This window comes from Antechinus flavipes, chromosome 2, assembly GCF_016432865.1.
Source record: "Antechinus flavipes isolate AdamAnt ecotype Samford, QLD, Australia chromosome 2, AdamAnt_v2, whole genome shotgun sequence".
NCBI classification, from domain to species: domain Eukaryota; kingdom Metazoa; phylum Chordata; class Mammalia; order Dasyuromorphia; family Dasyuridae; genus Antechinus; species Antechinus flavipes.
In genome coordinates this window covers 115,471,590-115,483,588 of record NC_067399.1, presented here as the reverse complement: position 1 = coordinate 115,483,588, position 11,999 = coordinate 115,471,590, and the positions used below count along the sequence as shown (strand labels likewise).

Here is an 11,999-nt window from a genome sequence, read left to right as displayed (position 1 = left end):
TTTAGCTAGCCTTGAACAAACATGCCTAGGGCACTCATGTGGGGCGGGGGAGGGGAAAAGGAATGTTTGCAGACTACTGTCCTTGGGTCCTCCCCAATGGCTTTCTGCAAGTCTGCATTGCAGGATGATCCAACCAACCTGGAGTGGTGGGACTGCATCGTGGTCAGTATCTGTGTTGTTCCTTCCTTGGACTTCATCCCCAGCCACCCAACTGCTTTTGGCCCAGGTGAAATGATTCCTAATTATACCTTGGGAATGAGAAACTGGCCTTTAACTGAAATGAGGGGAAAAGAGCATTTTGTTCTTTTGCTTTATCGTTAAATCCTCAGTCATGTAAAGATGACACAAATATATGATACAAAATCATCTCTATATTTGTCTCACTGTGTTTACATAGTTCTCTGACATCTAAGAGCACAGTCATAGGATCTCATTTATCCTCACAATATGTCTACAGGAGAGGTTAGGTGTAGGTGTTATTTCTATTTAATCAATGGGAAAATGGAGGTTTGGAGAGATTAAAATGACTTGTTCCAAACCAAAGAGTTAGTCATTGATAGTGTGGGCGGGTGTGAAAATCTAGAACTACCTTCTTTGGACTGGCAAGTGCTTTTCCATTAAAAAGTATTTATTTAAGTGCCTGGATGGCTAATGCAGGCTTTCCACAAATTAACCATCTAGAAACTAGGTACAGCCAAGTTACATATTCCTAGGTAGATAATGTATATTACACATTATATTTTATAAAATATGTTATTTAGAGATAGATCTGAGTTCCTATCCTTTCACTGATAACTCCTTATGTGATCCTGCATAAATCACTTAATCAAAATATATCTACTAAAGTATTCTCAAGCTAGTGGACAGGAGTGAGCTTTCTCTTTGTCTCCCTGATACTCCATCATACATTCTTTCTGTCTGTATATACCTTAATGCTGAAGGTGTGGGTTTTTTTTCCCTTACTGTGGAGGATAGCTAATCTGAAAGGCAGAAACCCAGAAGAGTTTTATTTATAATAGTTAGATAACAATCGATTCTTACAGAAAGGTACTTTCATAAGTCTCATTTGATTGTCATAACCCTCTGAGGTAGATAGGGCATATTTTATTCCCATTTTATAGATTAAGAAACAGAAATCTTCCTCATTGACCTCTCAAAGCATTTTTCTTTGCAACTCTGTAGTTCTCCTAGGCAATATGGTACATTCCAACCAATCTATTAACAGGCACTCATTAAGATCCCATTAGGTACTAGAGACTGTGCCAGCTGATAGTCATCTGTGTTTAGGTAACTCAATTGATATATTGGATTGGGGGGAGGGGTGTTGGGCATTTCTGAGTTCAAATCTATTTTCAGACACTATAGGTGTGTAACCCTGACAGCCTTAACATCTTTGTGCTTCAGTTTCCTCATCTGTAAAATGGAGTTAATAGGACTTAGCTCAGTATAAAATGAAATATTTGTAAAGCATTTTTCAAACTTTATGGAGTACTATATAAATGCTAATTATTACTATCTTATACCCAACTAAACTAGAGGTTCCATTCAAGACACAAAACCACTTGGATATATCCCAGCTTGCATTGAGTTGTCAGGCAAATGTTTTTGTTGTTGAATCAACCTCGGGGTAAGTGACTTGCAGAGTCACACAGCTAGGAAGTGCTAAATGTCTAAGGGTGAATTTGAACTCAAATCCTCTTACTCACGGGCAGGTGCTCTATTCACTGTGCCATCTAACAGGCCCTATGCAAATTCTTATTGAAAGGACTTAAATTCACACATCAATTAGACCTAGAACTCAGGCATTCTGAAACCTAATCCTAAACTCTTTCCGTTATTTGAAATTTCCTCCAGGGCTTTATATGTTAAATCTATCTAATAAATGCCAGAGGTAAGTATGATAAACATGACATAAATGCTAAACTTGATTAGTTACTCCTTGTTAGTTATCCTACAAATGCCCTATTTTTATTTGCATAATATACAATACAAATATCTAGCCTTGAAGCACCTAATTATTTTGTGGATTGAACAATGGACTTAAGAGTCAGGAAGACCTGAGTTCAAATTTCACCCTAGATGCTTGCTGTTTGACTCTGTACAAGTCACTTAACTTCTGCCTGAGTTTCCTCAACTGTAAAATAGGAATAATAATAGCACCTACTTCCTAGGGTTGTTGTGAGAAACAAATGAAATAATAATTGTAAAAAGAACTTAGCACAATACCTGGCACACAGTGGAAGCTTCCCACTTTCCCTTCCTCTAGTTTTGCTGTCTTTTTTAAAATCATTTTTTATTTAATTGAATTATTTATCTTTATATTCAGAAGGAATTGGTATTTTTCTCTCTTAGATTACAAACTCCTACTCCTAAAGACAGGACAATAGCTGTTTGACTTCTTTTGTACTGGCATATTCTATATCCACATAGCAACACACTGCAAGGGTCTATCTATGCAAGATGCAAAAATGAATAACACACCCTCCGGTCAAGGGACACTCTCTCTCTCTCTCTCTCTCTCTCTCTGTCCTGTCCTAAGGGTGAAGATATTTGGCTGGTATCCATCTGGCATCCAAAAACAAAGACAAATGGAATAGCAGTGGAGAGGGAAGGAAGGGAGAAGGGGCGAGAATGAAGAAAGGGAAGGAAAAAAAGAAAGAAGAAAAGGAGAAAAACCTGATATAATTTGGAAAAATAGACCTTCAAGGTTGCCTCTAGAAGAAATAATTTTTATCTGCAAGTAGGATACTAGATTTAGCATTAGAAGTGACTGTATTAGTTATATACATTACCCTTCTCATTTTACTGACCAAGAAAATAAGGTTTAGGAAATTAAGTGACTTGCCCATTGGTTACATAGTTAAAAAGAAGAGCTGGGGGCAGAATTTGAACCCGGATTAGAAGGGAATGAATTGAGAATTGAAAGGAGTTTTGAAGGCTACCTAGTCCAATCTGCTTATTTTGAAGGTGTGGAAATGAAGGCCCAAGAGAGATTTATATGAGTCACAGATCAGGGCGAGAAATAAGATTTGAATTCAGTCTACTACCTGGACTTGAGATCCATTTCTCTTTTCATTCTACCACACCTTCTTGACTCCAAATTCAGCACTCTATTCCTTATATCTCGTGTTTTTAGAGATTATCTAGTTCAGTCTCATTTTCCAGAGGTAGAAACATTACCAGTGTGACTTATTTAGGTCGTATATCTAGTTTAAGGCAGAACTGGACCAGAACCTAGGTCCTGGAACTTCTAGATTAATACTAGTTCCTTTATAACACATTCCATTGATAACCAGGGTGTATGACAACATTCTGCCTCTCAGCAGCCAACTAGTGATGGAGAGCGGAAGGAGAGAGGTCTGGGGTCACTTCTCTTTCCTTGCTCCCTCTCCATAGTCTGGCGACAAATCCTCTTCTCTTTCTCCAAGAGACACACAATAACTCAATATTTGGGACTCTCTTTAAACCGAACAATCCCTATAATTTCTGCAGAAATGCAAACGTTTTAGATCAACCTGCCTGCCCGTGCATCGTTTAGATCCGAGTGGAGAATTTGAAACAAACAAAAACCTGTTGGTGCTATGCGGCTGCCGAGCCCTCCAAAACTAGTCACTCTTCTCCCCTCCCCCTTAATCCTAGAGGGCGCAATGCAAGGACATCCAGAGAGCCCTCATGCTAAGCAGGAGGGGCGAGGTAAAGTTGGCTCCACTCTGCCGATCCCCGAATCCCCACAAGTTTCTCCCGCCTTACCTTAATTTGTCCCTCCCCTACCTCAGTATTTCTCTAGGGACCCTCCCCGCCCCCCTCGCTTTAGCCCCTAATTTAATCCCAGGGTTTGGGAGCTGGAGCTGGCTGCGGGAGCAGGCTCCGGGAACAGGAGCCAGATGTGTATGAATCCCAGTGCAGCTCCCGCCTCCTCCTCCTCCCCAACCCCTGGGGCAGCTAAAACCCGGAGCATGAGAGAGTTGGGGCTAGACTAAGAAAGCCCCAATAGAAACAACTCCACTCCGCAGCTCCTCCAGTAGGGAGAGGTGGGGAGGGGGGGAAATAAGCCGGACATGCCCAGTGGGGCTGGACAAAGTTTTTTTTCTTTTCTTTCTTTTTTTTTCCTTCTCTCTCGGGTTGTTTTTTTTTTTTTTTTTTTTTTTTTTTGGTCGCAAGTAGGAAGCTTTTTGCACTCCACCACCTCTGGCCGCTGGGAAGACGTCATCGCTTCCGCCCTACTTCCTCCTCCTGTTGGCGGTGGTGAGAATCCAATATGGAGTAAAACGGAGGAGGAGTAGGGAGATGGGGCTCGGACGGGGCGCCCAGCACCGCCTCCTAGGCGCGCCTCCCCTCGCGGCGGACCGCTCCCCGGGACAGTGATTGGTCCAGCTTCTCCCACCCTGGGGGCGACCCCCCGCCCCGGACCCCAAGCCCCCTCCTCACTCTGGGCAGACCCCTTCACCTCCCCTCTTCTCCTCCCCACAGCAGTTCTCTTCCACTCTTCTCCCTTGGCTGCTTGTTTTTCTTGTCTTCGTCCCCTCCTCCTCTTTTCGTCCCCCTCCCCCCTAACCCAAATCTCTTCTCAGTCCCCTCACTCTTGGAAGCTGCACCTTTCTTGCTTCCTTCGGAACCTCCTAGCCTCTTGCTTCATTTTCCCTCTTTGCTACCAGACTGTAGAGTCTTCCACTCTCTTTTCAGCTCCCCTTTTCTCTGTGCCTCCCCCTTTTGCTTTTCCTCTTTACTCTTTCCCTGCCCCCCACCTAAAACCTCAGCACTTTGCTGCTGGCTACTTTAATTCACACCCTCCCTACTGTGCCCCCGTAATCCCCAACCCCTTTTCTCCTGTCTCCTCGCCTCTTCTCCCCCCTCCCAAATCAGGCGATCTCTCGAAATGTGAGGAAGGGGGGGTGGGTGGATGGGAAGATGAAGGGAACCGAGCTACCCGCTGCGGGGCATTCATCTAGGTGAACAAGAAAATGACCGAAGAAACACACCCAGACGAGTAAGTTTTTGTATTTCGGGGGCAGAGGAGGGTAAAAGAGGGGGTTCCATGAGAAACTAACGTGGGGAAAGGGAGGAGAAACACTGATGGGGGAAACTTCATGGGGTTAAGTTTGTGATGTCGATGAATTGACTCCAGCTTAGAGAATTTCTGGTGTGGGATTTTTTTCTCTTTTGATGAGGGGGTGGTGGTGGTCGTGATAGCGCAGATAATGTTGAAGTGGAGGGTTTTACCAAGAGATTGGAGCAGGGATGATTCGATGAAACATAGTTAAAGGAGTGGAGGACACGAAATAGCCCCCTTCCACCTTTGGCCCCGGGACGGAGAAAAGGGTGGTGTTGATAAGGTGGTGGGAGACTGTCCGTCTAATAACGAAGGGGGGGGGAGAGAGAGAGAGAGAGAGAGAGAGAGAGAGAGAGAGAGAGAGAGAGAGAGAGAGAGAGAGAGAGAGAGAGAGAGAGAGAGAGAGAGAGAGAGAGAGAGAGAGAGAGAGAGAAGGAAGGAGGGGTTAGTAGCTAGAGGATTTGCAAAGGAGGGTCAAGCTTTTTCTTTGCTCTCTCCCCCCCCCCCCAAGGTCGGAACAGTGGTGGGGGAAACACTTCCCTCCCCTTTTTTTTTCTCCTTAGTAACTCTGACTCACAAAGGTCCCTATACCTTTCGCTGTGGAAAGGGAAGCCTTTACACCACCTTTACCTTACCTTCCCCACCCCACCCCCCACACATCCTCTTTCTCCAATCGTTTCCCTCCGGCCCTCCGTTTGTTGTTACTTCATTATTTTTAAGCCTTCACAGCTCCCCTCTGGTGGCTCTTCGGGAGTCCGGTGATGCCCAATATCCGCCATTTCTTTTTCTTGAATCGCTCTCATTTGCATACCACATTTTCATTCATAAAAAACACACTAGAGAGGGGAGGAAGAGGGCTCCACCGCGGTAGCAGCGGGTGGCATTTGTTGTACACACGATCTCCCTGCCCTGGCCAGCCGGCATTTTATTAAAGCCCCTAGGGGATGTGTGTGTGTCTGGGTGTCAGTCTGTCTGTGGGTCAGTGCTTGTCTCTTCCTCTCTTGCTCCCCCCACTTCCTAAACAATTTCGGAGAAATGGAGGTAGAGGTTCTTTTGAGGAGGGGGTTAGAAAGAACTGTGTATCGGGCTAATGGAGAGCCCTCTGTGCCTGTCTTGGTTGAGTGTTCACACGCACATGCAAGTGGACCCTAGTGTGCGGGATGGACTAAAGGGGGAGGGGGTGCGGCGCTGCGGGACACACACACTCACTCTGGTAGAACCGGGAATGTGAGGAATGATACTTACCCGTAGGGGCTCAGACGGAGTTCTTTGGTAGGAATGATACTGTAGCGCTGTGTCTGGGTGCCTGCAGTCTGGAGGAAGGCTTAGATCATTTGTTACGAGTTCCCCTCCCCCTTCCCTGACACTTTATTATCATTACTACTATTATTATTCCAAGTCCTGTGGGAGTGTGCAATTTCCAGACAATCAGTCTCGGTGTTAAGGTGACTGCTTTTGATTTGACTTCCCTCCCACTTCCACTCCCCCCCCCCCCCAAGGTCGGAACAGTGGTGGGGGAAACACTTCCCTCCCCTTTTTTTTTCTCCTTAGTAACTCTGACTCACAAAGGTCCCTATACCTTTCGCTGTGGAAAGGGAAGCCTTTACACCACCTTTACCTTACCTTCCCCACCCCACCCCCCACACATCCTCTTTCTCCAATCGTTTCCCTCCGGCCCTCCGTTTGTTGTTACTTCATTATTTTTAAGCCTTCACAGCTCCCCTCTGGTGGCTCTTCGGGAGTCCGGTGATGCCCAATATCCGCCATTTCTTTTTCTTGAATCGCTCTCATTTGCATACCACATTTTCATTCATAAAAAACACACTAGAGAGGGGAGGAAGAGGGCTCCACCGCGGTAGCAGCGGGTGGCATTTGTTGTACACACGATCTCCCTGCCCTGGCCAGCCGGCATTTTATTAAAGCCCCTAGGGGATGTGTGTGTGTCTGGGTGTCAGTCTGTCTGTGGGTCAGTGCTTGTCTCTTCCTCTCTTGCTCCCCCCACTTCCTAAACAATTTCGGAGAAATGGAGGTAGAGGTTCTTTTGAGGAGGGGGTTAGAAAGAACTGTGTATCGGGCTAATGGAGAGCCCTCTGTGCCTGTCTTGGTTGAGTGTTCACACGCACATGCAAGTGGACCCTAGTGTGCGGGATGGACTAAAGGGGGAGGGGGTGCGGCGCTGCGGGACACACACACTCACTCTGGTAGAACCGGGAATGTGAGGAATGATACTTACCCGTAGGGGCTCAGACGGAGTTCTTTGGTAGGAATGATACTGTAGCGCTGTGTCTGGGTGCCTGCAGTCTGGAGGAAGGCTTAGATCATTTGTTACGAGTTCCTCCTCCCCCTTCCCTGACACTTTATTATCATTACTACTATTATTATTCCAAGTCCTGTGGGAGTGTGCAATTTCCAGACAATCAGTCTCGGTGTTAAGGTGACTGCTTTTGATTTGACTTCCCTCCCACTTCCACTCCCCCCCCCCCAAGGCATTTGCCTGTGCCGGTGTGGCTGGGGTGGGGCCGGGTCTCCTGGTCTCTTTTCGGGTGCTGGGCTCCTCTGTCTTTAGGTCTCCGGCCGGAATCAGTTGCCTGGCTATGGCTGTTAGGTACTTAGTAGCTCTCCCTCCCACCTCCCACCTCACCTTTTTTTGTGAATAAGACGAACCCTTTGTCACATGATTCCTCCCCCCCTCCCAACACATTCATAAATTCAGTGCAAACCTTCAGCATCTTTCATTCAGAGCTGCCATTAACCTAGGTACCTCCTTTCTCCCTACACCTTTTTTTCCCTCCATGTCTTCGAGCCACAGAAAATCAGAACTCGAACTAAACGATTGGGGCTGGGGATGGGGAGATATTAGAGAAATGAGGTGAAAGATATTGCCCGGGGAGGAGTTTCGAGGTGGGGGGGGGGGGGCAAGGGAAAGGGCTCAGTCCTCCAAGAATTGACTGAAAAGCCAAGCGGAGGGAAGTGACTCAGTTTTGTGCGACAGGATGATTTGAAGGGGGAGGGAAATCTCATCATGCGGCAGGTGAAAGAATGTTAATTTGGCTCCCCCAGCCCCAAACCAGGACTTGCTGTGTGTGTGTGTGTGTGTGTGTGTGTGTGTGTGTGTGTGTGTGTGTGTGTGTGTAGCCACAGCAGATATTAGGAAGGGAGGTTAGGTACGAATGCAGTTCTTAAAATGGTGAATGAATGAATGAATATTGCTCCACCCAAAGAAGCCTGTTCTTTCCTTTCCCCCCATCTGTTATTTTGTTTAGACAATGGGGGTCTAATGTTGGGAAGGGAGGCTTATCTTAGTTGGAATATGAGGATTTTCGTCCTATTTATACATCACACGATACAGTTTTGACCTGTTCGTCTGGAAACATCCTTTGCTTGGATTTTGTCCCAGCTTGTATTGGTTTTTCTGGTTTGTTTGGCCTTAACTGCTGGTAGAGTCTATTTCAGTTTTTGTTTTTATTTTGTTTTCAGATGGACTTTGAAATGTTAATAAAAAGGAAGTTGAATTTTTATGGCTGACATACAATAGGGGGAGGAAATGTCTGTGAATCTTACACCTGAATCTGTCTTTTTTTTTATTTTAAATTATACTAATAAAATATCGTGTTATAGAACAGAATGTATGCTAAAAGGATCCCAAACAATTAGGACCTAAAGCTGGAGGTCTGAGGACATATTCCCAAGCTAACATAATTTCCAAATTCATTTTTTTGGCACATTAAATTGTTGAACGGTTCAAGATTAGAATTAGAAAATGCACATTTTGGATTTATGTTGCTTCTTAAACTTCAATATAACTAAAAAATCTCTAGTAATCTGTTATAAAATCAAACAAAATATAATAGGTGCACCCAAGAAAGTATATTCCACATTTAAATCTTATATAGATAAGGTATTCAGGTGAACTCTCTAATATTCATTTCTAACAGGGACAGAATTACTTTTAAAGAAATTGCAAAGATAAAATTGTTTCTTTATCCAGTATCAAAAGACTACTGTTAGCTCAGTTATGCATTAAGTGAAGAAGGTTAAAAGGATGGATAAAAATAATTGTTTAACTCCATAATGAAAATTTTGGCCTGTAAGTTTATTTGATGATGCTGTGAATAAGCTAAGGGTTCAAATAACAACAATAAAAACAAAATGATATCCTGTTGGGAAAGCAATCTGATTCAGGAGTATAAAGGAAACTTATTCAGTTTCCTAGTTACCATTTTCTGGAACTTATTTTTTCTTGGGATGGTTTTGGAAGTTTATCCTCATTCGTGTGAACCTTCCTTGGAGGAAAAGAAGGAAGGTGAAGGTTCAAAGGGTTTCTCTTTGTGAAAACAATTGTTTTAAAAAATTCTTTAAACCCACAATATCAACAGCAAATGCATAGTGCTAAATTATCAAAAATAGTAAGATGGAACCGAGATGAGGCAATGATGCAATGGCTTTTCCCATTTTGATTTACCCACCCCCTAAAAGATCCCTAAAACTTTTTGTTGTTGTTGTCTTCATAATCTCTTTTCAGATTTTCTTGGCAAAGATACTGAAGTAGTTTGCCATTTCCTTCTTCAGCTCATTTTACAGATGAAGTAAGTAAGGCAAAGAAAGTGAAGTGCAACGTAGAAAGTAAGTGTCTAAGGCCAAATTTGAACTCAAGATGAGCCTTCCAGATTTCAGCCTGGCATTGTATGCACTGTACTACATAGCTGCCCATTCATTTATGGAACACTTATGTGCCAGGCATTATATTAAGCTTTAAAATTCTTGTCCTCAAGGAGTATATATGCATTTTAATGATGAAGATAAAAATGCAAAAAAAAAAAAAACTTTAAGTAAAAGATATATGTGTGTGTATACATACATACATACATGCATATATGTGTATCTATATATACACATGATGTGTCTTTGGGAAAGCTGTTAGTCGGAAATGAAGGAGAGCATTCTAAGGCATGAGAGAGAGCTACAAAAACGCATGGACATTGCAAGTATACTGGTGTCATTATACTATAGAGTATGTGAAGAGGAATAAAGTGTAAAAAGACTGAAAAGACTCAGCTTGTAAGGGACTTTAAATGGCAAAAAGAATTTTATCCTGGATGTAATCTGAAGTATATACAATTAGAGTGGGGAATGACATGGGATGATATGATCATACCTGCCTTTTAGGAAATCACAGTGGTAGATGAAATGGAGTGGGGAAAGCTATAAAGATAGGGAGACCAACCCAGAAGAATATTGTAATAGGCCAGACATGAAATGATGAGGACCACAATTACATTAGTGGCTGTGGCAGTGGAGAAAATAGGATATATATAGTAGATGTTATGAAGGTAGATTATGTCAAAACTTGGCAACAGGTTGGATATGTGAGATGAGATTGAGCAGTCAAAGATGACCCCCAAGGTGTTGATTTAATGACTAGAATATTTGAGTATCAAGAGATTGGTGAATTCAATATTTACAAGGAAGTTCAGATGAATGGAGAGTTTGAGGGTTTGTACATAAGTTCTTATTTGGCCAGGTTGCAGTGTTTACAGGAAATCCAGCTGGAAATGTCTAGAAAACAATTGTTCATTTGAGACTGAAGTTTAAGAAAGATATAAGGGTTGGTAATATAGGTCTTGGAACAATCTATGTAATGATAATAATTATACACATGGGAACTGATGAGATCACTAAGGAGAAGAGGACCCAGAACAGAACCTTGGGGGACACCCATGATTAATTGGCATGACCTGGCTGAAGATCCAGCAAAAGAGACCAAGAAAGATCGATTAAGAAGATGAGAGAATAATAAAGAGAGAACAATGTCACAAACCACTGAAGGAAGAAAGTATTCAGGGGAAGAGGGTGATTGACAGTATCAAAGACAGAAAGGTCAAGAAGGCTAAGAATTGAGAAAAGATCAGTAAGGTTGGCATTTATGAGATCTTTTGGTAATGGGATAGAATTTCAGTTTCAGTTGAATGATAAGGTTGGATACACAGCAGTGATTTTAGAAGAGAGAGGAGAGATAATGAGAGCCAGTTTAGAAGGCTTTCTGAAAGAATTTACACAAGAAGAGGAAATATAGGATGATAGTTAATGGAAATTGTAGGAGCAAGTTAACCTTTTTTTTTTAAGCATAGGGAGATGTGGGTCATAAGGAATCAGCCAGTAGACAGGAAAAAAATTGAAAATTATCAAGAAAATGAGGATGATAATGAGAACAATCTGTTGGAGAAAACAGAATTGGGATGATCTCAAGGGTACATGTTGAAGGGTTCACTTTAACAAGGAAGTTTACCTCTTCATCTGATAAAAGAGGGAAGGAGAGATAATACAGGAGAGAAGAAAGAGGGAAGAATAGGGAGCTCACCATCAAACTATCAATTTATTTTTGTTTTTGAGAATTTTATGATAATCCTTGATAATTTAGTCACATCCCATCTGGAAGTTTTTTTGAGGGTATGGATTGGCTTTTGTCAAAATTTTGTATTTTCTACGCACCTAGAGCTGTGCTATATAATAGAAGCATCAAACGACATAGTGAAAAATTCTCAGTGGGCAGATTAAAATATAATTGGGAAAATTTTAAAGTACAAGTACAACATAGGTAATATTCATTTATGGTTTCCTAAGTCAAGATGCAGCAATCAGGGATCTTGTTTTATTTGAATTTGACACCTTTGCTCCATACACACACACACACACACACACACACACACACACACACACACACACTAGACAGTTAATACATTTTTTAAAAGAATTTGAATCTTGAAGGTTGATGGGAAAAATCAGAATTAGTTATCACTGCATATAGAGTATAGGTCTTAAAACTTATAAGATATAAAATCTTGATATAGTTGAGTTAGTAAGGCTTTGTCTTGGATTTATTATAAATTTCATTACTATTTCATCATAAAGTTCATTGAAGCAGATTAACTGGCTGCTCAAACCTAAGATG

At 42.5% G+C, this 11,999-nt stretch overlaps 1 protein-coding gene across 1 annotated transcript in view; it reads left to right on the top strand.

The window, feature by feature from the left end:
* Positions 1-4,167: 4,167 nt before the first annotated feature.
* SPRED2 (sprouty related EVH1 domain containing 2) overlaps positions 4,168-11,999 on the top strand; it is a 165,475-nt gene continuing 157,643 nt past the window's right edge. Inside the window, exon 1 of the mRNA XM_051975399.1 lies at positions 4,168-4,987. Coding sequence (XP_051831359.1) covers positions 4,962-4,987 — 26 coding nt within the window. The 5' untranslated portion in view covers positions 4,168-4,961. The remainder of the gene's footprint in view (positions 4,988-11,999) is intronic.